The sequence below is a fragment of the Hoplias malabaricus genome, chromosome X2 (genome assembly GCF_029633855.1).
Source record: "Hoplias malabaricus isolate fHopMal1 chromosome X2, fHopMal1.hap1, whole genome shotgun sequence".
Lineage (NCBI taxonomy): Eukaryota > Metazoa > Chordata > Actinopteri > Characiformes > Erythrinidae > Hoplias > Hoplias malabaricus.
In genome coordinates, this window is record NC_089819.1 from 6,438,549 (window position 1) to 6,464,323 (window position 25,775).

At 37.8% G+C, this 25,775-nt stretch overlaps 1 protein-coding gene across 2 annotated transcripts in view; it reads right to left on the minus strand.

The window, feature by feature from the left end:
• Positions 1 to 22,341, minus strand: part of LOC136676420 (lysyl oxidase homolog 2B-like) — a 43,873-nt gene extending 21,532 nt beyond the window's left edge. For both annotated transcript variants that reach the window (XM_066653423.1, XM_066653422.1), the window contains exons 1-3: positions 22,281 to 22,341; positions 17,425 to 17,801; positions 16,025 to 16,200 (exon numbers count right to left, since the gene is read on the minus strand). In XM_066653423.1, the coding sequence (XP_066509520.1) occupies positions 16,025 to 16,200; positions 17,425 to 17,801; positions 22,281 to 22,282 (555 nt within the window). In that variant the 5' untranslated portion in view covers positions 22,283 to 22,341. The remainder of the gene's footprint in view (positions 1 to 16,024; positions 16,201 to 17,424; positions 17,802 to 22,280) is intronic.
• Between the last annotated feature and the right edge of the window lie 3,434 nt (positions 22,342 to 25,775).

Genomic DNA, 25,775 nt, shown 5'->3' on the forward strand with positions numbered 1-25,775 from the left:
TCAGAATATATTTTTAGATGTGGCTCATAATGATGAATTCAGCTTGAAGTTGCACCCATGTGCTCACATGCCTTGTATATTAAATCAGCAAGCTCAATGAAAAGAATTGGTTAGACAGGTATAAAGCCTCACAGCACGGTGGAGCAGTGGAACTGTGTTCTCTGGAGTAATAGGGCACCATCTAATAGGTTTCGAATGAGTTGCAGTGCCAGAACCAACCATTCAACACCAGTACTTGACCTCAGAAATGCTCTCATGGATGCCATCAGATCCTATCAGACATGTTCCAAAATAGAAGTCTTCCCAGAAGATCAGAAGGGTGAAAAACCCTGATATCAATCACCTTGATTTACATTTGACTTTTTAATTTGAGAGATTGTTGTGTGTGTCCTTTGCTAAAGAAAAAACAGCTTGAGCTTAAACAAACAAACAAACAAACAAACACATAAATAACTTATCTCAACCCTCTAAAGGTCAGCAAAGTAATTTTCAGAGGTGCTATGGTTGCCTTTAGTAACCGTACAATGATTGTGCTACAGAGATCTCAGCGGATTTGTCCACTTCCTGAACACCTGTGATTCGCCACAGAGCTCCTTAACATCTGAGTCTAGTTATTGCACACAATGAACAAGTCATGCAATCTGCTATGGCTCCCCAAAGGAGGAATATTTCGTGTAACTTGATTTGTTTGTCTAAAAGATTTTAGACATATACTGAGTGAGTTCAGCTACTTACAGAGACTCACACTGCTCAATAATTTTCAATTGTGAACACAGCTTTTATAATAATGTGTAAAACTCTTCATAAGAGTTGAAAACTGTAAATTCTTAACCTGTTTTCACACCAGCAGCGATTTCTCTTATCGTTGACCAAATGGCTGATTGAGCATCCTCTGGAACTTTGGTCAACCTGAACTTTGGTTGCCACGGTTTCACTGACGCTAAAACACAGTGGTGGTGATACCACCCTGCTGAATGCTGAATTCCTATTGGTTATCTTCAACCTGGTCGCGTTGCTGACTCCGCCCACTTCGGGCCCCGAGCCTTCTAGCTGCCTTGTGACGCCGGAATTTGCTTTCACTGAAAATGTAGGAACTCTGGCCACTTTGTCATGTTGCGTTGCTGCTGGGCGCACTGTAAAATGTTTGACTACAATTTCTGTAACAGTAAAATAGACAAAACATCATTTTTAAATTTCTTTACTGGAAAAAATACATTATTATGTTAAATATGGTGTTTATAATGGAAATTTTCCATAATATTCACAAAACAGTCAACACTGTAGTTTTTGCCTTTATTTTCTGTCACTGTTAAATGTGCAAACGATTACGGCCAAGGATTGAGAGGAGTAGGAATTTGAAGGAAGTTCCAGGCATGCCTAGTGGATCCACGTTTTGTGAGATTTTCAGGGTTTATTGTGGGCTTTCTTTTTGTTTAGGACATTTTGATTTTTTGGGATGGGGGATTATTTTGCGTATTTGTGTGTTTTTGTTCGGTGGCGCAGCAGGTAGTGTCGCAGTCACACAGCTCCAGAGACCTGGAGGTTGTGGCTTAAATCCCACTCCGGGTGACTGTCTGTGAGAAGTTTGGTGTGTTCTCCCCGTGTCTGCGTGGGTTTCCTCCGGGTGCTCCGGTTTCCTCCCACGGTCCAAAATCATACATTGGTAGAAGTATTGGTGACTCAGAAGATTGTCCATAGATGTGAGTATGTGTGTGTAACTAGTCACTGGACTGCATCGTGGTGCAGTGCTGGTTCAAAATAAAATAGGGATAAAATAGGGAGGGTTGCGTCAGGAAGGGCATCCAGCGTAAAAACTGCCAGATCAGTGTGCGGAGCGCGGTTGGTCCGCTGTGCTGACCCAGGACAGGAGCAGCCGAAAGACAAAGAAGAAGTGTGTTTATGTTCATGTTTGGTGTTGGTCTGTGACAAGATGTGTTTTATTCAGAAAAGTTCACCATTATCTTGTGGATTGTGGCACCCGCTGAATCTCATCACACACTAAGCCCAAATACTGTCTGTTACCTTGTTGCTTTCTGCACTACTCTGTTTCTCTGTAGTTTTTTAATGTAAATACTATGGGTTTTTTACAGTGTATATATGTTTTTTTCCATTGTATTTTATTTTTTAAAACAAAATTGTAATTGAATATAAAATGAAAGCTTGGCAAAAAATATACTGCAATATCTTACACACTGTGACCATACCTTTTGCTGTAGAGATAAGCAACTATGCTCTCAAAGGTGGCAGAGTGATGTAGTTTGTGATCCAGAGCTAAATATACAAAATCAGCAAAGCCAAAAGTTGGCAAGATGGATTATAATTCATTCATTACCTTTGGGATGAATTAAAGTCCAAAATAATCATTGACAATTAGTGCGTAAGTATTGTTGTGCTGCTACTAGGGCTGAATACAATCAAATTCTCACAGTAGTGTTCGAAAATATAGTGCAAAGCCTTCCTAGAAGGATGGATGCTGTAACTGCAGCACTCTGAATGACTTTGTTTACAACTCAACCACAGAATTATGCAGAAACTTCTGAAGGAAATTCCACTTAAAAAGAGCAAATTCTGTAGCCTGAAGTAAAATGCCTCACAGTGATCTGAAACGGACACCAGGTTAGATGAAGTGGTCATTTCAGCGTCCAGACTAAACTGTATTTATGTCTCGCTGTTGACCATATTTGATGCTAAAGCATGCCTTTCCAAAATCTAAATTTGAACTCTTGTGGTTGACGACAGGAATAAACAAAATATAGACTGGTTTCAGGGTAATGGCACAAAACCAAGCAAAACTTGTTTTTCTTACCTAAGCAGCCACATAAAGGAGTATACAAGGACATTAGCTTCCAGATTTATTCTTTCGCATGTTGGTTATATATACTATAAGCCCAAAAGTTTCTGATCATAGGTAGTTTGTTTGTTATTTTGCTGCAGAAACAGCTTCAATTCTTCTGGGAAGACTTTTTGCTTGACGTTGGAACATTGCTGTGAAGATACAATGGCATTAGTGAGGTCAGGTTCTGAGGTCAGAAGATTAGTTCCAGCATTCCACCTTACCCTAAAGGTACTGGATTTTGTTCTAGCACTTCAGAGAATGCAGAATTCACCACTAAGCTGCACAATGGCAACAAGCAACGGGACATGGAAAAATAGGTATTAAACACAGAGATGAAATTAGACACAACATTAGCAAATTCAGTTACAAAGTTCAGGTTTTTCAAAGCAAACAAAGAAAAACTAACAAACAAACAAAAACACCTGAAAACACTGAATGGTAACTTTCCACATTAAAACTAAGCATTAAAAGAATGCTTATCATAGTTGATATTTTAATTGCTAAACATTGAATAACTATTTAAATTTAGTTACATTATTTTAAATAGTTAAATAAAACATTATTACCCACATTTCCTCCACAGATCTAGCCTTACATGCTTAGAGAATGCTAACTCCAAATACTGTTACATCTACGATTGAACTGAGTGATGGGGATTGAGAGAAGGGCAATTATGGAAGTCTTGAATCTGCACAATGTACATAATTTTACTGGCTTCTTTCAATAAGCGAGAGGTGCTCATTTGTATTATTAGTCACAAACATGTTAAGACAACATTTGCATGTTTCAGAAGTGAGAGAGGGAATAGGCTAGCTGTTTAGTAGCATTTTATTACTGGAAAACAAAATAGTTTCAGAAACACGTGTGGCTTGTTTACTCAGCAACTAGTGTGTGTGTGTGTGTGTGTGTGTGTGTGTGTGTGTGCGTGTGTCTTTCTATTTGGAGGGACGGTTGGGATATGTTTCTCCAGCTGGGATATCAATTTGTGAAGAAGACATGTCTGCCCTTGTGAACAGACTAAGTCAAAAAAAAAAAAAAACAGAGAGAGAAAAGAAACCCTCCTACAGCACATGAAGCTAGGGAAGGAGAAAGAGGCACAAGCGGTGAAGCACTCTCCTCAGCTGGAGAGAAAAAAAGTGCAGAGGAATGAAAAAAAGAAACAGCCTGTGACAAAATGCATGTGCTCAAGCAACACTCAGACAAAGAGAAAAAAAGAGAGAGAGAGAGAGAGAGAGAGAGAGAAAGAGAGAGCGAGAGTGAAAGAGAGAGAGAGAGAGAAATGGAAAGAGAACAAATGTTCTCAAGTCGAAAAATCCGAAAGTCGAAAGTCCATTGAATAATACCAGTAAATTTGAGTAGAGTCAGTACATAAGTACTTTGCAATTGTAATTAATATTGAGCTATCTTCAGTTTCTACAAGACAAATTACATTCAGTTTTAATAGTTAGAAAAGAGTTTCAAAGACTGTGTCACAAAAAATATATATGAATAACATTTTATTAAATGTGAGTGAGAGTGTGAGTGAGTGACAAGTCAATTCCATGAGGTGATTCACATCTAAAAATGCATGCATATTAATGCTATCCAAAAAAAAAGACAAATGACTGTGCTGTATAATATTCAGTTGTAATCAGCTCAATTTCCTGCTATGTACTACACAGAAAATGAGGCTGACCAATCAGAGCTCACTTGTGATGCTTACATTCCAAATGCAACAGAATGCTCATCTGATTAAGACAGAAAAAAACAGCTCATACAAGAAACACTGACGATGAAATTAGCCGTTTTAAAGAAACAAATTAATACTGCCTGAAAGCTGGGGACCAAGTGAAAGTACTTGCATACAAATGATCAAACTTTTGTTTTTTATTTATTTTTTTCTATATGTCTTCTAGTCTGTTCATGGCTGGTCTGATGTACCATATGATTGCGCTTTTTAGGTGCCATACTTATAGGATCAAGATATAATCTACTGCTATTTCTTCAAAATATTGTTTTTTTTTCTCAGAGGACTAGTGAAATAGCAAATCAACCAACAAAAATTGACCTTAAATTAAATAGCCACAGTTTTTTTTTTATGCTACCGATGCCTAAAGTAATTTTGACACCATGCTCTGCTGTTTTTCTGCTTACTCGCCTGAGGAGGCCCAAATAAGGTGTGATATGTAATAGGATTTTTAATATCATAAGCGGTTACGGAGAATGAATGAATGAATGAATGAATGAATATTGTTGATTGTTTAAAATCAGAAACATGATCACATTTCCAGATGGGTTTCAACACATAAATAGAAACTGAACACTAAACTTTAAAGAAAACATCATGTTTAAATTTGTTTTACTGGACTGTATCCTAAGAATACCATGACAAATCCCATTAAACACCCCCCACCCCAATCCTGACTCACCATCCTCCCTCTTGTGGGAAAAACTGGCAAAGATATATCACAATCACAACATGTAGCAATAAAATCACAGTTCCTGCACAGCTCTAGCAAAGGCTCTGCAGTCGTTTTGGGGGAAAACAGCTGGAGCAAAGTACTCAAGAGTGTGTCCTTGTAGTGTGTTACGGATTGGAACATGATCTCCACTGTCCTCATCTTCTGAGCCCCTTGTCAGTAAATCTTGCCTTTGCTGAACACCCAACATATGGAACCAATAGAGTCTTGAGTGACAGTGAGGGAATGTTTAAAAACAGGGAGCAAATGCATGAGCTCAGGCAAGTGAACTGTGTTTTTACCACAGTGGTAAGGAATCTGAAGGCAATGAAAGACATAACCTTTAACCCCATGGTGTTAACATGTAGGTGACCTCCCTTCATACAAGTCTCTTTTTACAACACAGAAGAGGTTCTAATAACAAAACAAACTTCTCACACTTTACACTCTCAATACATTCAACAACAATAATAATCAGAAATAATATAAGCTGTGACCTCCTTACTTTAGCAGAGTTGTGGCCACACGTTTTTGGCTTCAGATGAACCTTTCTAGAGAAAAGTTTATTATGATCTACTTGTGAATGTGGGGCAATGGATGGCTGGATTGTATGGGACTACTTTAAATTGCCAAGGGGGTGGGGGGCAGGGGGATTAGGTGCAAGTTGGACAGGGACAGCATTTTTCATTTAATTTGTTTAGTTTTAATTGGACGAATTGGAGAGGGTGGACCGATATTAGGACTTAATTATTTTCATGTGGAAAAAGGCTGATTCACATTGCCTAAAAGAGGCGCAATCAAGCAAAAAGCAAGGGAATACCTGTATTAGCATGAAATGAAATTGCTTTACTGTTGACAGCTTCAGCTTCTGAACCTTCAATTTCCAAATCTAGAAAATTCTCAATCTGGAATTTAGAACCGAAATACTAAACAGCAACCATTTCAACTTTCTGCTTTAAAAACAGTCTAACCAATCACAGCCCTGTTTTGGTGGTTGACTGTGACAGTAGAACAGCTCATCATGATGGTTCCAGAACACAAAAGTAACAGCTGACTACTAATGCGCAGATCCTAGAAAATGTATTGAGGACGGTAAGGCTGCAGATTGATTGTACAATTTAGCAACTTATTTTTGTTAACATTTACACGTTTTTGCATGTCTTTCTGTAAAATACTGGTTCCCAGATAGTGCCTTTGAGATGCAAGATAATTTGTTGTCGAGTCTAAGAACAAAAACTGGCCTTCAGTCAAACAACAGAGAATCTTAAGAGAATCAACAAAAACAGGTCTGAGATCAAATAACAAAATGAACACATAGTCTCACAGATCTCAATCACAGTATTAGTTTAAGACTAATAAATGAATCTAAAAACAAAAACAAAAGTCTAATGATGAAAAAAATACAACATTTACAATTGTGGAGAACTAAAGTTCTCTCTGGTTTGTTTACATTCAGAAGCTCCACATCTTTTTAGGTGAAAAAACATGGCCAAAGTTTAACTTGTCTGTAAGTTTTTATTCATAAGTTTGAATTTACACAGAAACTCATCTGTAACTCAATTAATCGTGCAGTTAATGCCCTCCCAATCTTAAAGAAGAGGTTCCTACCTAAGTAATGTGAAACAGAAAAAATAAGTCCAAATTACTCATATAGTGAGAAGGAATAAAGCAATATCCTTATCTCTTTTTATGAATTTTAACATTTGGAGGGGTCTTTGGCATCTTTTCTGCCGTGAGGAGAGAGAGAGAGGAAGTCTAGCATGTCTGACTGAGCCACTTTGATGTTTTTACTTGTTTTCTGACAATGGGGCTTCGTACTAAACACACTAAACCTGTTTCTAGCACACAAACATACTGGAGAACTAACTAATGTTGAGTAAACACTTGGAATTGTTTTAGTTTTATTAGAGTTTTTTTTTTTATTACAATCGTGAATGTCTCCTTTAAGGAAACAGCATAATTTGGCCTTCAGTTAAACTACAATAATCAGCAGGGAACATTAACCAAATGTGCCTGGCTTCTGCTAGCTTTCACTCCTACCACACCATTTAATTTAGAGTCTAACATGCTGCTGAACTGCTCTCGGCCTTTCCTCCCTAGCAAAGCCCAAGGGATCTCCTTCCTTCCTTTTCAAATAAACAAAGATGTTTATATGGGCGGTGGCATACTGCACGTGCTAATGGCTCACATGGTACGGAATATTCCCAGGGCTCTTACTGTTTTGGGCTTAAGCAACAATGCTAATTGATTGTTATCGCTTTCTGTTAATAAACAACAGTAAATAATGCATCATAAAAAAGTCTGTCAAAACCAAAATGGCCTTGTGGTTTAAATTGCAAAACAAGGAGGAAGAAAGTCCTATTCGAGTACAGAGCATGCCATGGAATGTTAGACATCTACTGGACAAAACCTGCAGTAATCCAGTTGAATAGAAAGAAAGCAGAGTCATGTTTCAGGGTGAAATGGGTAATGCAAGAGAAAGCCTAGGCTAGAAACAGAATAACAGAGAACAGGCCAAATGTCTCACCACAGACAGTACAATCTGCAGAACTCTCAAAATTGTGGTTTCATGCAGGACTAGGTTTAATTCAGGCAAGGAGTACTTTCAGTGCTGAATGGTCCTAAAGCAAGGGTGGATAATATGCCCGAAATATAATTATACCTAGCATTTTGAAAGACATTTTCATGATATTCAATGTGAATCAAATCATTCCGTCTTTCCAAGCTTTTACAAGTTGGGAAATCCCATGCAATATCACAGCCTTCTTTGACCTTACCAACTCCCTAACATAAAAGCTAACGTGGGTGTCTCTTGGTGAAAAAATGATAATATTCTCCTCCAAGTGTGCTGAGATTTCATGATGTTGTGATAGCAGTATTTCAAAAACAAGTTGGCTGGCCCCAGGTGGTTCAGAGAAAACATGTGCTAGCTTTTGCCCTTCAAGTCTGATAGCACCATGTGACTAAATAGGACCTTGCTACTGGATAGAACTGTCAATAACAAAATACTGGGAAAAAATAAATATGTTCTCTCTTTGTACTGGAGCATCCTGTTAGTTCTCCTCAATTTCTGGCAATATCCTTGATATACTGGAAAAAGCAGATGTAATATATATGTGATGTAATATATTATGATAGCCACCAACAACTATTGCCCACTCTTGTCCTAAAGGCATGTTGTTTTCATAGAGAGAAAGACAAAAAGCATGAGGAAAGGCAGTGAGAACATGACGTAATTCCTAAAGAACAGATGTCAAAATGAATAACGCCCACTATAACAGTTTAACTATAACCCCAGTTTGTGTTTCCAGTGATGAGCTCAGTGCTAGAGGCTGTAGTTTTCACCTTTAACCTCATCAAAAAAAAAGCTGAAAGCAAGAATGTATGACAAAGGAAAAAAATCAAGTTTGAACAGCTGAACAGTTTGCACTTCATAAAAAAGTGGATCCTGTGGTTTAAGCTCTCGTTACAAAAACACTTCTTTTCCATACAAACCAAATGAGAGGCCAGTGGTTATTTGAGCTGGATCTCATTTTCTGGTCATTGATCAGGTCACTTAAATGCCCAACTGCAAACCATTTCAACTTGATGAGTTACAGGCCTTTTTTTCTAGACACAGATTAAACTTAGGCTCAAATCAGGCTAATGTTTATTGTGTAGTAAGGACTATTTCATACCACGAAAAACAAACAGATGAAAAATAGAACAAATAAGAAGCCAAAACTGTACATTTATCAGTCCTTTAAACATTACTCTACACACTGAAGGTCCAGTTTTGGTGCTACAGTGCAAATGTTATTCTTTTTTGTCTATTTCCTTTTCTCAGTATGGCCTTCTTGACAGCCCCACATCCTTTAAAGACACAACATATGATGATGATAATTCTTTTTAGCTTTTGTTGCTGATACCTGTATTGTTTCAATACCATAATGTGTCCCCTTAATAAACTAAAAGTTCTCATTACAGTGATTGTTAGTAAGAATTGGTAACATATCTACAAAAATGTTCTACCATTACACCTTAAATTTTACACGTAATTTTTAAATAAACCCTGCTGTACACAATTCCATGGCGGAGAAAAGTCAGTCTGTTCAAGAACCGCATGCAGCTGCATGATCCTAGCTTTGCTCCAGGGCCCAATTTTTTATCAAGCATTCTAAAGTAACGCAGCTTACAATCACATTCAGGAGGACTGAGGGGTTAACAACTGATCCTGATGAGTGTCTCTGGCTTCAAGGCTTAGGCAGAGGGGGAGTTTGGGAACATATGAGTCACCAGTGTAGCACTTGCTAAGAAGCTGGGAAGAGAACAATGGCATTTATCCTCAGTCGAGACTCCTACTGAACCTCTGAGCTTTAAAGAAACATTCCCCATAATGAGGCTAATAGTTTCAGTGAGGTGTGAAATTTTTCTCCTCCATCTGCATAAATATGAAGTCTTAGCAGAAGCAAAATACACACATTCACTCCTGTTTCTATACAAGTGCAGCTGGAACTTTAAATTAGGAGCATGAGTGCAAGCACAGATTCAGATTTCATCACCACAATTTTATAACATGGGGCTACACGGTGGTGCAGCAGGTAGTGTTGCAGTCACACAGCTCCAGGGGCTTGGAGCTTGTGGGTTCGATTCCCGCTCCGGGTGACTGTCTGTGAGGAGTTGGTGTGTTCTCCCCGTGTCCGCGTGGGTTTCCTCTGGGTGCTCCGGTTTCCTCCCACAGTCCAAAAACACACGTTGGTAGGTGGATTGGTGACTCAAAAGTGTCCGTAGGTGTGAGTGAATGTGTGTCTGTGTTGCCCTGTGAAGGACTGTCGCCCCTTCCAGGGTGTATTCTCGCCTTGCGCCCAATGATTCAAGGTAGGCTCTGGACCCACCCAGAAATTTTGAGAATATTTCCTTAACATTTGTTAATTCTATGGTCTGTCTGTGGGTTGGAGAAAATCCCAGTGTTTGTACACAACCCTGGCTCAGTAAACGGGAAATAAACTCTGTCCGATAATAAAACCTTAGTCGAGTCAAACTTCAACCACAACAAGCTACAGTCTACCTCTTACTTAAACATATTATTCCACCTTAAAAGTTGCACCTAGTTACATTACTTAAGGCAGAACTGACTGTAAATTTAGGAGACAGCTAACTTTGCATGGTACTATAAAACTAAACAGCTCCAGTTACAAATTTGTTTTTGCGGTCATTTTAAATAGAGAATACAAGCTTACCAACATGTTTTATTTCAGCAACAAACACGCTACTGTCAGCTTCTTACTTAAACATGCCGTTTCATGTTAAAAAATGTGGAGCCCCTGAACAAACACAAACATTTGGGGGAGTTTGTTTTGCTGTGAGAACAGTAGTTTGCCTTTAATTAACTGGTTAAATAACAGACTTGCACAGCTGTATGTGACCGACTTCTTTACTTTTGCTTTTGTTTAAAACCCATGAATTTTCATATTCTCAAAAAAGAATTCAAGCTACAAATCCAAGCACAATTGGCCTCCATCTCCCACTATTACTAGCACGATACCAGGAAGCACAGACAAAAGTAGATCTGAGCATTTACTGTTCTCCTCCAAGCATGTTAAGTCATTTAATAGTGTTGGGGGAGATTGACAGCTCCAAGGAATCACATGCTCATCAACCACCCATATTTTGTGCCATTGTGTGTGAGTTGGTGAGTCTTAGCTTAGGGTGCAATTAGCAATGACTAAACTGAGAGTAATCACTGTGATGTTGATGTGTTATTACGTATTAGTGACTGATCAGATTTCAATGTAGAAATAGTAAGCAGCATGCACAAGTAAATGGTTTCAATGATCTATCTAAAAACCGCTGTAGCAAAAGTAAGAATACCTGTTAAAAGACTAAATAAGATCAGTCTTAATCTTGTCTGGGCAATTCTTAAGAGTCTAGAAAGCGTAGGGCAAATCTGAATATGGAATTAATTATTGTTTCTGACTGACAGGCAAATATAACGTTCATGTTAAGTAAGTGCTCAGATTTTTTAGCATTTAACATTTGGAACATGAATACAACCATAGAGCATGCAGTGTTTACACTAACACACTTAAATCCTTGAGGGTACACTGCAGGAAAACAGTGAATTAAAGCCAGGAAGGAGACTAACTAACTCTATACAGTGTACAGCACTTCCTGAGGACAACAAAGACATGATTTTTTTTGGTTGCAATCTGAACATTACATAACACATCTGTGAGAGGGCAGCAGGGTGTCAGACACAGTGGTGCATGTCCATTCTCCTCCCCCTTGATCTCTAGCTTAGATAAAAGTCAAGATTTAAAGTCTGGAAATGAGTGCTATTAATGCTGGCAACACTTTAAAAAACCCTTGAATGAAATGTATTATGGCTTTAGAGCTTGTGTTAGTTTAGCACGCCTCATTCTGGAAATGGAACTACCCAAAGTTACTTCAGAAATTAAAGCAACACAAGGTAGTATTTTTAACTTAAAATCACAGCTTCAATATGATTGTGATTCTTGAACCACCTGTAAGAGTGTTACAGCCCGTGTCTTTGCTACTCCAGGCTCAGCACTGCAGAAACTACACTATGCTACTGCTACAAACATTTGTAGGCAGGTAGGGAACCTCCCCCCTTGATTTTGGAACAGTGCTGTAAAATTAGGGCTTTACCTGTATATTCAGCTATTTGGGTTCGCATTTTTTGTGTGTGTGTGTTTTGATACAGCCCTATGAAAAAGTGAATAAAAGTATTTTTCTTCTGTAAGGGATTCTGCAACTACCTTGTGTTGCTTTAACAGAGAGTTTGTTGCTGTTAGAACAGCTTCTACTCTTCTACTTTATACTGGAAACTGGAACATTTATGAGAAGATTTGTTTGCATTCAGCCCTGAAAACATCAGTGAAGTAAGGAACTGATGTTGGACGGTAGGTTTTTGTTCTGGTACTCCAACTCAACCCAAAGGTAATGAATAGTTCTCTCTGAAGCTAGAGTGTGTAGGTCCGCTGTTCGACAACCCAGCACTATGATCAAACACACTACTTTTCAATACCAGATTCTTTTTTTTATGGAAGAATCATTAGGCAGGTGGCTGTCTACAGTTATTTTTTAGATGCTATGTTGAGGTTCACATAACTTATGAGGTTCACAAATTCACCAGGTTAAATCTCCTTGAAAAAAGAACTTGCACTAAAGCAAGTCCACCAGAAGCAAGTTGTTTTTCACATTCCTATTCAAATAAATGTTCTTTTCTTGCCCAGCAGGTACTATATTAGATAAGTGCTGCATGATAGATTTTTCTATCTGCCCACATTTGTAAAGAAGAGCCTAATGACTTCAGATGTCTCTCAGACATGCCCAAATGTGGTAAATGCTCTACAGCTGTTGGAGAAATATGACTGATATTAAAGCAGATGCCAAGGCCTTGAGGCACATTTGCAGCAGAGCAAGATCATGAAGCATGCCATTGATGCAGAGATGTTTAGCCGCTAACCGACAGGGAAGCTCAGGGATTGCCAAAGCCCTGATCTTCAAACACTGAGTAGAGGGTCCAGCTTGTTCATGGCTGTTGCAGAAGGCAGAACAAATATGCAGCAAATTTCACGAGTCAGCATCGACAGATACACAACTGACCACAAGTAGATTCTGATCAGGACACAGAATTACTGAACGGAAACCAGATCAGTTGTTTTGTGTAGAGCAGAACTAATATTAAAACCTTAAAATAATGTTAATAAATTACTTACAATAACAAACAAATGAATCAAACACACGTTCATGTTGTTCAACTGTGCACAGATGATGCAAGTGAGCCTAAGGTCATCACGACAAATGCCAAGGGTAGACTAAAGGGGTATAAAGCCACCCAGCATTGGGCTATGGAGCAGTGTCACTGTTTTCTCTTAAGTGATGGAGTTGGATCCAGAAAAAATCATCCTACATCCTTACCTGACTTTAGTAATGTCTTTAAACCCCCACATCAAATGTTCCAAGTCTTTCCAGAAAAGTAGAGGCTGTTACTGCAGCATAAGGAGGAACAAACTCCCTTTCATTTCCGAATACATATTGCAAGAACAGGTGTCTACAAATCCATGTAGTGTACATCTGAATTAAAATGATTATATGTGATATCAGAATTGGATTTCTTTCTATTAAAAGACTAATTCATAGTGGCCAACCACATATAAATGTGCTGTGACGCCAGTCGTTTTTCCCTCAGCCGTGTGTCTGCTGTGCATTAGCTCAAGAACATTACTCCTGCATTATGGCTAACCACGCTTCCTTTTAACTGCCATTACGTGGGGCACTTGCAGCCCATCACCAGACGGAAAAGCTGACTCAAGATTTTCTCGCCCTCTGTGGCCCAGCTGGAGACGGCTAAAACCAACTCAACACCAGATGTCTAGACATCCGAAGGACAACATGCTTAAACTCATGGTTTCCTTTTACCTTTTACTTCTTCTTGAGAAAAAGATAAATGTAGTCAATATTTTTGCATTTTCTTTACTATACATTTTAAACCACAGATCTGGATGATGCTGCCATATTTTTCTTTTTTAATCATTTGTAGGAGCAATTACAGTGATACTGTGTTTCCTATCACTGCATAAACATGGCACAAGGAATCAGCTGTTGTTGCACACACCATAATGTTTTAAAAGTGAGCTATTTTGTTACAAACACCTTTAATGTCCAATTCAGATCAATAAAAGCCTGTAATTGAGTTTAAAAAAGCAGTCTGTCAAATGAATAATAATCTAAAAATATTCAGCGTTGTTAGATCACATTCATTACATATCAAACAAAGCAAATAAACTTAAAGAAAAGGAAAGGGATGATGGCACAATCACGTATCTCATGGTGTAAACTGATCTCAGTACCATACTTCTGGCCAGTTTTCTGAGATGAGACATCATCACTGCTCTGGAAGTTTTAATGCATTTTTTTATGCAGCTATGTACAGCTTGAAAATAACAGTCTCCTTTTAGCAAAGAGAGCAGCACTGAGTTCTGAATGCTGTTAGCATGGTTGTACACATGTACACATTTATATACACTTATGGCAGTGTATAATATGAAGTATATTCACCATCTCCAGCTCATGCTTAAGCAATTTATACATTCCACTGCTGAGCCGCCCTTGAGAAACAACAGAACTGACAGATCATTTCCAGTTAACTAACCCTTATCTTCTTGGCTCATAGATGAGGTCTCTGACTGTTTGGAGACCACCACTAGATACATTTGGAGCCATGTGTATTACATGTCCCCTACAATAAATAGAGTGCAGTCTGTAAATAATAGGTTAGTGCTGGCTTGGTATTTCTGAACAATAGGGGTGAAATAAAGTTATTGTCTTTCACTAAAGAAGATTCAGTATTTAAATCAGTATTGAAATCACAGATGCTACATTTCACCTAGAGAAGATAAAAAATAGTATACAGGCCAATGCCTTTCTATTCCACAACACAAGTGCCCCCAGCCTAAGCGTACAGCCAAGGACGCTCTGTTAAGGATGTTAAGGCATGTTTACCCGAACATGCAGTTATGTACTTTCCATAATGCATTTTTAAGAACAGGTTTCCCAGTACACACTGTTAAAGACGTGTTTTCCAGGATGCATTAGCAGAGATGTATTTATCAGACTTGATGTTAAAGTCGTGTTTCCCAGGAAATGTTGTAAAAGACACAACATTCAAGGACACAAGGAGTTCCTCATAATTCTCCAATGTTTTATGGTTATTTTCAGCTTACTGGCCCATCTAAGTAATGCTATTCATTACTCAGATTCATCCAGTATTAAATCTTATCCAGTTATTTCTCAGTAACTGAAACATTTGTAACGGATTCATAGGTGTGCTCCTAAGTCCAAGTCCAGCCCTGTCACATACAAACATGAGCCTACTCCCTTATATTAATTGCTGTCATTAATATTGTGTTTTCCTTGTCCTGTTCATGAATCTTTATGAATAATTGATTGCACGTGTTTGCTTTGTTTGTTTGTTTTTTGCCACCATTTGTGTGTTTAATAAGTTAATTAGACACTGTTTTGGGTCAAGGTTGAGTGCCTGACCTAGCAAGTCAAGGTGTTTTATGCTGATAAACTCACAAGTTGATCCATAAATCTAGTTATTTTTGAGCAGTTATGAAGCTTTTGCTTCAGTACTCTCGCTCACCACTGGGCACTGCATCATCAATAATGTCTTTTCAGCTGGTTCCTTTGAAAAACTTATGTGTCCAATTAGTTTTTTTTTCTGGATCATGAGCAGTTCCATGCCATGTAGCAGAATAACAGTTCAATCTTAATTAAGAATCCAATAGATTTTAATATGATTAAGCTTCTTTCTAAACAAGAAGTCATGCATGACGGTGCAGCGCAAAGACAGAGCTGTAGGGCCTGAGGACAGACACCAGATGTTCCCTAACAGTAACTGTAGGGTAATTGCAAGCTGCCGGATAAGAGCAACAGTGACTTTAAACTAGAGCTGAAAGAGTCATGTCTGTATCTGCAGTTTACTGGAAATCTATTTTTATTATAATCTATATATTCAATAACCTTGAAATTTAAGCTAATAACAGACAGTTTGGGAGTCACCTGCAGACATGTTTTATAAATTTTAAGCAAACAAAACTCAAAACAGAATCCCCCCAAAATCTGGATTAAGGAAATTATCACAGTAGCAATTCTGGTTAAAACATTTTCAATTAAATATATTCCACAGATTGTTCAGATCTACTTTAAACATGGATAAAAATGGCTGGTTGAGTGCACTTACATCAATGTTGTTGGTGAGGGGGCTCAAGAACCTGAATCCCGGGATCCTCTTGTCACTGCACACCAGCCCCACGTCTTCTGAGTGTTTACAGTCAGAGACACCAATGCCATTGGAAACGCACTGCGCCAGGGTCTTCTCCTTCCCAGTGCACTGGACATTATCAAACCAGATACGGCCTAAAAAAAACAAGAGTGAATCAACTTTCAGGGAAGTGTTTCAATTAGGACGTCCAGACGTCCCAAAGTTAATTAAAGTTAGTTGTACTGTAAAAAAAAAACTCTTTTTTTACAAACCACTATTTTTAATGAGATATTCATGTAAGATCTTTATGCTTTATATAATGTATTATGTCTCTTATCAACACTATATTGCAACATTATAGATTGAATGTATTGAATGCCAAAGTATTATTGAAAACCTTATCCACCGACTCTTATTGGTGTATCATGGTATGGTCACTTGTGGGAAATGAACCCTAGATGTCTGTGGTGTAAGCAGCAATAATATCCATTATGCTACACTAACAATTTAAACTGCATGGAATTATTCATTCATTCATTCATTCATAGTCTGTAACCACTTATCAAGTTTAGGCTCGTGGTGTGTCCAGAGCCTACCCAGAATTACTGGCACAAGGCAGGAACACACCCTGGAGGGGGCACCAATCCTTCACACAGCGACACACACACAATCACACCTATGGACACTTTTGAATACCAATGTGTGTTTTTGGACCGTGGGAGGAAACCGGAGCACCCGGAGGAAACCCACGCGGACACGGGGAGAACACACCAACTCCTCACAGACTGTCACCTGGAGCGGGACTCGGACCCACAACTTCCAAGTCATTGGAGCTGTGTGACACTACCTGCTGCTCCACCGTGCCACCCTTGAATGGAATTAAGGACTAAATAATGCATGATAAACCATTAAACGGTCCCCTTAAATTGTTTAGGTAGGACTTTCAGAAGTCCTGAAGACCAAAACAACATGCAGACAAACTAAGATTATGAAAAAACTCTGGCCTCTTTCTGAAATAATTGAGTTACGTTTGACTATGCTAACATTTTACATTGATTATACTTATATATATTATTAATTATAAATTAATATATGAATATGTTCCATTTATAAATGAAAGCTACTTCAAATGTTACATTGAAAAACCTTTGGTGTTTTTATCCTCTGAGTTTTAACTCTGAGGCTCATTACATCATTACATTATTATTCAGTATATGCGCAGATAGAAAAACCAATATCAATACCATTATTCAGCTCTAATTCATCATTATCTATAAACAATATTCAGAATCTGATCAAACAGAACTTTGTGACTTCATAATTCATTCAGTTGGTCTTTAAAGAATCTAAGCAACTGTAAGGTCACTGTGTCAGCTCACCATCTCCTTTCCCATATTTGGCCGATGGGAACCAGGAGACAGCCTCTATGTAGCCCAGCTCCCGGCACACCACCTGGGCGGCATGGATGTTGAAATCATCATCACACACAGTTCCCCACTCCCCTTCATAGAAGACCTCCAGCCGGCCCTCGTTGTGTTTGCGTTTCTCCCCAGCCAGACGCAGCTGGATCTTGGGAACGTCAGCAGGAATCTCTGGCAATGTGTAATGATCCTCCACAGGCTGAGGATAGCCCTGAGGATAACCCAGGTACTCAAACTGAGCATGACACACGTGCCACACACACAATAATAAAAATATGTGAGACGGGAAGGACCAGGGGGTCGACATAGTGGGGTACAGCCGGCGACGATACAACCTACAAATAAACAGAGAAAAAGGGGGAGTGTTAGATTATGCTTCAGAACCTTAACAATTATACTAGCAGTCTTCCTTTAGGCCTAAATGACATAAATTAACCGGCAGAACAAGACAAATGCTGAAGGCAGACACAAGCTTTCATAGAAACATGTGAATCGACATTCTTGGAGGAGTACACTTATGCCCAACAATTAGGCTATGATGGTTAATAGGAACCTTGCACTCCTACCACAACCGAGACAGACGGTGAGGTCAAGTGTGCTCTACTGGACTCTCAAACTTGCTATGCCTGAGATGATCAATGTTTAGAAAGTTGCACCATTAAGTCACGCATTCTCCTTTAATGCTTTTAACTCAGTTTGTACTACACACAAAAACATATCATATTAGCTATTGCAGTGGTGATGTAAATTCTCACCAAATATTTTGATGCTGTAAATTCCAACTCTCACCAAGTGGCTCTAGAGAATGAAAATACACCAAAGACACTACAGCCCTCATGTAGAAACTCAACAGAAAAAGAACCCTCAATGTACAAATGATGTAGAAGGCGAGAACAACTTCAAAAGAAGGTCAACCGTGTCTCTTTTCACCCCAGTTCCCCATGTGGCATGTGAGCTTTGCCTGTGTCAAAGAGAAATGAAAGATATCACAGGCGTCTTCAAAGGATTCCCTCAAGATCTGCACACCAAGATAAAAGCTAAAACACTTCCAGAAACACATGCACACGGTATGTTAAAACCTTTTTTTAGGTTACCATGAAGGAACTGCTCTATGTTAAATGTCCCTAGACTTTCAGAACCATGAAAACCAGAAGGTTCTTGTAGCTTAAATGCAAATGTGCCCGACAGCCCCGAACCCCAAGGACCCAGAAAAATGTACCCACGGTTTCCATCTCCGAATGTACAGTGTGTTTTACTCAGCCGGAATGCAGCGTGGCAGTTTTTACAGAAGTCTAGAAGAATGTACATGCTAAAAAATGAAGACGAAGGATCAGAGAGGGTGACTCGAGTGCTATTTACTTAATGCAGCTGGAGGAGTTTAAAGTCTTGGACTTTTGGAATGTAATTCCTGATGCATTTGTAAATAATTTACTATATTATGATATATGATATATTAGCCAACGTCTGTATACCTCTTCTAAAGACGACTAATTAAACAGGTGGCGGTCCACTGGATTTTTTTTATGACCACTGCAGACAGCAGCAGCTGGTCCCTAAACCCCATGTACAGAATTATAGGGTGCTCTTGCCAGAAGGTAAAATGTACTCACCACGGCATGTGCTTCTAAACATGCATACATATATCTGGCAGTAGTCTGTATAGCACCGTTTTCCAGTTTAAAGAGCAGTAAACATCCATCCATCCATTATCTGTAACCGCTTATCCAACTTAGGGTCGCGGGGGGTCCAGAGCCTACCTGGAATCATCGGGCGCAAGGCGGGAATACACCCTGGAGGGGACGCCAGTCCTTCACAGGGCACAGTAAACACCCTTTTGATAATATGTCTTGAAGGTGGATTAAGATTTTACAAACTTTAACAAACTCTATCAAATTCTATTTATTTGATTTGAAATGTTTCATGTGCTGTTTCTCAGCAGATGAGGAAATCAACAAGCTACCTGTTTATCTTTAGGATTTTTTTTTTTTTTTTTTTTTTTTTTTTTTTTGAGGGTGGCACGGTGGTGCAGCAGGTAGTGTCGCAGTCACACAGCTCCAGGGGCCTGGAGGTTGTGGGTTTGATTCCCGCTCCGGGTGACTGTCTGTGAGGAGTTGGTGTGTTCTCCCCGTGTCCGCGTGGGTTTCCTCTGGTTGCTCTGGTTTCTTCCCACAGTCCAAAAACACACGTTGGTAGGTGGATTGGCGACTCAAAAAAAGTGTCCGTAGGTGTGAGTGTTTGAGTGAATGTGTGTGTGTGTCTGTGTTGCCCTGTGAAGGACTGTCGCCCCCTCCAGAGTGTATTCCCGCCTTGCGCCCAATGATTCCAGGTAGGCTCTGGACCCACGGCGACCCTGAACTGGATAAGGGTTACAGAGAATGAATGAATGAATTTTTTTGACGACTGAAGTAAGGATTACAGGCTAATGCTAGATTGGCTGTAAAAACAGTGTCTTGGTCTGGTAAGCTAGGCTTTCTCTCTCTGCTTACGGTGGTAAAATGGCACTTTGGAGGTTTTTAGACAATGAATAGACATAAAATAACACATAAATCACATAAAATATGATCGCTCTATCCCTTCTCCAAAGGTGGGTAATATTGACTTATTTTTTCTGTAGAAGGAATTAACTCAAGAGAGTGCTGACTGCAAGTAAACACAGAACGAAAGTGCTACAAAACTAAGCAACTCGAGTTACATATGAGTTTCTCTGGTAATTCAAATAAAAATGTACATGTACAAACAACAGTTGTTTTTAACCTCAAACATACTGTTCCACCTTAAATACAATGAGATCCTGAAATGGTTCTATATAGAACCCTGAACACTTGAAGGTCTTTTTCATGATTAAAGGGTTATTTGCATCATAAAAGGGTTCATCAGACTGATGGAGAATGTGCTATAAATGGTTCTATATTGTACCTTTTAGAAAAGGGTTCTATAAGGCACCAAATATGGCAGTCTTTTCTGAGCTGAATTATTTAGAACCATCTATAGTACATTCCTCATCAATCTGATGAACCCTTTCATGACGCAAAGAATCACTTTAATCATGAAAAAGGTTCTTCAATTGTTCAGGGTTCTATATAAAACAAATTTATTTAATAAAAAAAAAACCTTGTAAAACCATCATGTTAAAGTGTGTTGTTTTAGGCAAAGACTAGCACTAATGATAGAAACACTCCAACATTAAAGCTCGTGTGCAAAATCAAAAAGCTCAAATTTGTTCTGGAGGCAGCGTTGCCTTCAAGGCAGAAGAAATGCAATTGGTTACCAGCCAACTATTTATTCCTTCCAAAGTAAGTTTTGATAGCCTTAGCAGGCAAACCACGAGGGTCTAGGAAGAGCTTTACTAGTCTATGGTGCTGTATTTGAAATTTCCAACGTGTGCTAACCAAATAGGTTCATCCCTTCCTGTTGGCTGGCACTTACATTAGTTCTGCCTCAAAGGCAGCGCTGCCTTCAGAATCATTGTGAGTACTGATTTTGCACACAAGCCCAAGAAAAATGGGTTAGGAGTATTAACCCTCTTGTTTGAGACATTTCTTAAACACATGCCATAGTAAGTGTTCAAGTAATGTTAAAGGTTAATAGTTAAATTACCAAGAACCCAAGTGAGAAATCCTACTACAATATGTACATAATTCTGATAGACTTTAGCTGTATATTTGTCTCTAAAGAGCAGGTTGTCTGGTGTGGGTCAATTTTACTATCGTTTTTAAGAGATGAAATACCTATAAAGAGAAAGACCATTGTCAAAGAAACAATGTCTTTTTTTTTCCAAATCACATATAAAAAGCCTCACAAATCCACACAATGGATGACATCTACAAAAGTGAAAGTGCATGCATGACAAAACCCTCAATTACGTTCCTTATTTTTACTGACTTTCTACTTTCCTCACTTTCTCTCACTCTTACTTCTACCCTCCCTTTTTCCTTGTCTTCAAAAATGAGGTCATTCACAAAACCTGGAAGGTTTATTCATCATTCAGTGCTACTTTTTCCAATTCAGACATATTCCACTACTTTTACAGCCAGCGTACAGAGCTGCGAAATGTGTCCATGCATTAAAATAAAATAGGAATATACCTAAAATAAACAAAAGAGTTAACACACATTCCAGAATGTGAGGTTGGTTTAAAATGCTGTTAATCCATTTGTAAATTGTGGAGGAAGATAACTGCTAAACTACACCAATGAAAACCTTTCCAGTCTATAATGAACATGGATGACCATAGCATTAATATTACTGGAATGTGTAAACGCATGTTAACAAAATGCACTTACAAGCTACTTACCATCTACCAACACAGAAACCGAGGTTTTAAAACTCTTTAGTATCTTTGTTTAGCTACAAATGAAATGTTTAAGCTTATTATAGAACTTTTTAGAGTGTTTTCTTCTTTTGGTCTGATATAAGAAGCGAAACCTCAAAAGTTAAACTAGAGTTATGAGCATTAGTTATGAGTTATGAGCATTAGATATGAGTTATGAGCATTAGATATGAGTTATGAGCATTAGATATGAGTTATGAGCATTACTAAAGCAGAACAATTCAATTCCCCCCAGCAACTATAAACTACAAGAAGACAGATGCAAATGTGGATAATTCTGAAGTAAACCAGAGTCATTTCCGCACAAATGTACCTGAGGAGAAAGGAAACAGTACATTATGAGCTGAAAATGCTCGGAAATGCATAAATCCCCACGCAATGTTACAAGTTTACCTCAGATAATTGACTAAAATGTAAGGATATTTACTTCAGAGAGGTGAACTAAGTACAGTACCTCAATATTTTTGCAGAAAAATAGACTTACATTTAGTTTTTCCTTGCCTCAGAAACAGATGCTCTTTCTCTTCTGTTCTCGGTGACCGAACTCTCTCTCTCTCTCTCTCTCTCTCTCTCTCTCTCTCGATTTTCACAAATGAGACTCGAGCCCCAGTCACGCCCACCCTAAAGGAGAAGGAATGAAACTCTTCCGTGACCATTGAATACACGCCCGAGTGTCAGTCCTTGAGTTCTGTACATATTTTAAAGATAGTTTAGAGCCATTAGTGAGAAAATTGTCCCATGTTTTTGGAAACAGAACGAGGGATACTGCTTGAAGTTTGGCGCCACCTATCGGACTTGGCCTCATACTTCAGATGTTCGTCCCAGAACTAATTTACTGAAAGAAAATGAACTTTTCCGGCTTTTTAATAGGTTTGGTTTGGACATAACGACGATAGATAAACCCAGATATGTTAGATTTCAAGTGTCTACGTTTATGTCGTTTTGAAATGTTTTTGTATATGTTTTTGTGTCGCGAGCTCCCCCGTGTGATTGAACCCACAAACTGCTGCCCACAGAAATATCTATCTATCTATCTATCTATCTATCTATCTATATATCTATCTATCTATCTATCTACCTATCTATCTGTCTATCTATCTGTCTATCTATCTATCTACCTATCTATCTACCTATCTATCTGTCTATCTATCTATCTATCTATCTACCTATCTACCTATCTATCTATCTATCTATCTATCTATCTATCTATCTATCTATATACCTATCTATCTATCTATCTATCTATCTATCTATCTATCTATCTATCTATCTATCTATATACCTATCTATCTATCTATCTATCTATCTATCTATCTATCTATCTATCTACCTATCTATCTATCTATCTATCTATCTATCTATCTATCTATCTATCTATATACCTATATATCTACCTATCTATCTATCTATCTATCTATCTATCTATCTATCTATCTATCTATCTATCTATCTATCTATCTATATACCTATCTACCTATCTATCTATCTATCTATCTATCTATCTATCTATCTATCTATCTATATACCTATCTATCTATCTATCTATCTATCTATCTATCTATCTATCTATCTATCTATATATCTATCTATCTATCTATCTACCTATCTATCTGTCTATCTATCTGTCTATCTATCTATCTACCTATCTATCTACCTATCTATCTGTCTATCTATCTATCTATCTATCTATCTATCTATCTACCTATCTACCTATCTATCTATCTATCTATCTATATACCTATATATCTACCTATCTATCTATCTACCTATCTATCTATCTATCTATCTATCTATCTATCTATCTATCTATCTATCTATCTATCTATCTATCTATCTATCTATCTATATACCTATCTATCTATCTATCTATCTATCTATCTATCTATCTATCTATCTATCTATCTATATACCTATCTATCTATCTATCTATCTATCTATCTACCTATCTATTAACGGTTCAGTCGTTAGGATGTAAACAACGTCCAACAGAGCAGACTGAAATGGTTAATTTAAAAGAAAGAGAAATTCCTTTACAGTGCTGGTGAAAAGAGCTAAAAATCTCTGTTTCCAATATAAATATCTTATTATGTTCCCTCTCCACAATCACCAGTGAACTCTAATCTAAACAGTCTAAAGAGTTTTATATGAATTATTTTTTAAGATGATGGAGAATAGTTGAAAATCACAGGGGAAAGAGCTTCATTTGGGAATGATTTTTCCGCACACAGTTCTCAGTGTTCCCCTCCGTCATGAATGTCCTCAAAGCAAAGAATAATGTAACAATAATGTCTCAGGCATATGGCGGTGTATTTATAATAATCGTTATCATCTTCTTTTCTGCTTAATCCATTTCAGGGTCATGGCTGCATTCATAATAATTCATAATGATTTAAATAACATTAGGATATGAGAACATTAGAGGCTTTATGCTGAGTAAACAGATTATTTCCCAACAAAATAAACCACTCTCACTGACTTGGTTTACATCTCAATTATTATTATTATTATTATTATTATTATTATTATTATTATTATTTATTTATTTATTTATTTTTGATAAATGCATTTTGGTCAATACGGTTTATTTTTCCCCTTATGCTACACATATGACACTATAAACTGGAAGAGCACAGCTTCACTGTCTAAGATGTCAAAACAAAGACCAGATCTTGACCAGGTCCAGGCCGAGTGACCACAGCTGACCACAGTCTAGCCATAGTAAATGACAGATTAAAAAACAATGGCCATCCAAAAAAAAAAACAAGTTAAACATGGTCATTGTCACTGAAGCAGCAATGAGGCTGAAATTGAATACTTTGTTTAAAGAAACATGCAGATACAGGGTACATTTCAAAGATATAATTAGTATCCTCTATAAGTTCAGAAATGGTGGATACTAATCATATCTCTGTTGAATTTTACCAAGTATCTGGTGTGGTTTAAACAGAAATTTCACTCTGCCAGTTTATATTATTATTTTTAAAATATTTAATTTATTGTAGATATTAAAACCCTGGGTTTTGAGATTGTACCAGTTTTAAAGAAAAAAAACTATAATTCAAAATATAAATATAACATAAAATATAATTGTTTAGTTGTAAACAACTCATTGAATGTGAGTCTGGTTTGGTGTAAAATGTTGCAGTCTAGAAAAAATCATACAAAAGCAACGCTTTTCACAGTGATTGTGAATTAAACCTAAATCTAAAGCCTTATTACATGGTTATGAATACGACTTCATAAGACTGTTATAAGACATTGAATATTTTGAGTGAACATGTTGGCATTTAGAATGTGTGAGCGTTTGTGTTGCTCTGTGAAGGACTGGCGCCCCCTCCAGGGTGTGTTCCTGCCTTGTGCCCAGTGATTTCCGGTAGGTTCCGGACCCACCGCAGCTCTGAACTGGATAAACGGATACAGACAATGAATGAATGAATGAATAACTGAATCTTGGTATTTAGGTAGGTATATTTTTCTGGCAGCAGTATGACTTTTTTTAATCATTTTCTCTGTTAAATTTCTTTGGTAAAATTATAATATATATATATATATATATTCAATTATTTTGACTTTTAAGTGACCCTTTGACCTGAGATGCTGCTTCTGATTTGGAAGTGTGCTGCACCACTGTAAATTACAGTTAGCCTTCTGTATCTGTGACAGAATTGTATTTACCTACAGCCTGCTCATATCCTCTTGTATATTTTATCTCTAGATCACATGAAACCTAATACATTGTGAATGCTATGTAACTATGGAAACTCTATACATGTTCAGTACAGAAAACAATAGAAAATGAATGAGAGCCAAGTTAAGCAATGATCAGACCGTGCTACAGGCTACAGCAAAGTATGCTACAGATCACTTCATTCCAGTGGATTCAGCATAATGCTTGGCTCTCTGCAAAGTTGAGCTTTTTGAAACTTTGTAGAATAAAATATATTTTTTTAATATTTTCAACCCACTGTTGCCTGAACAT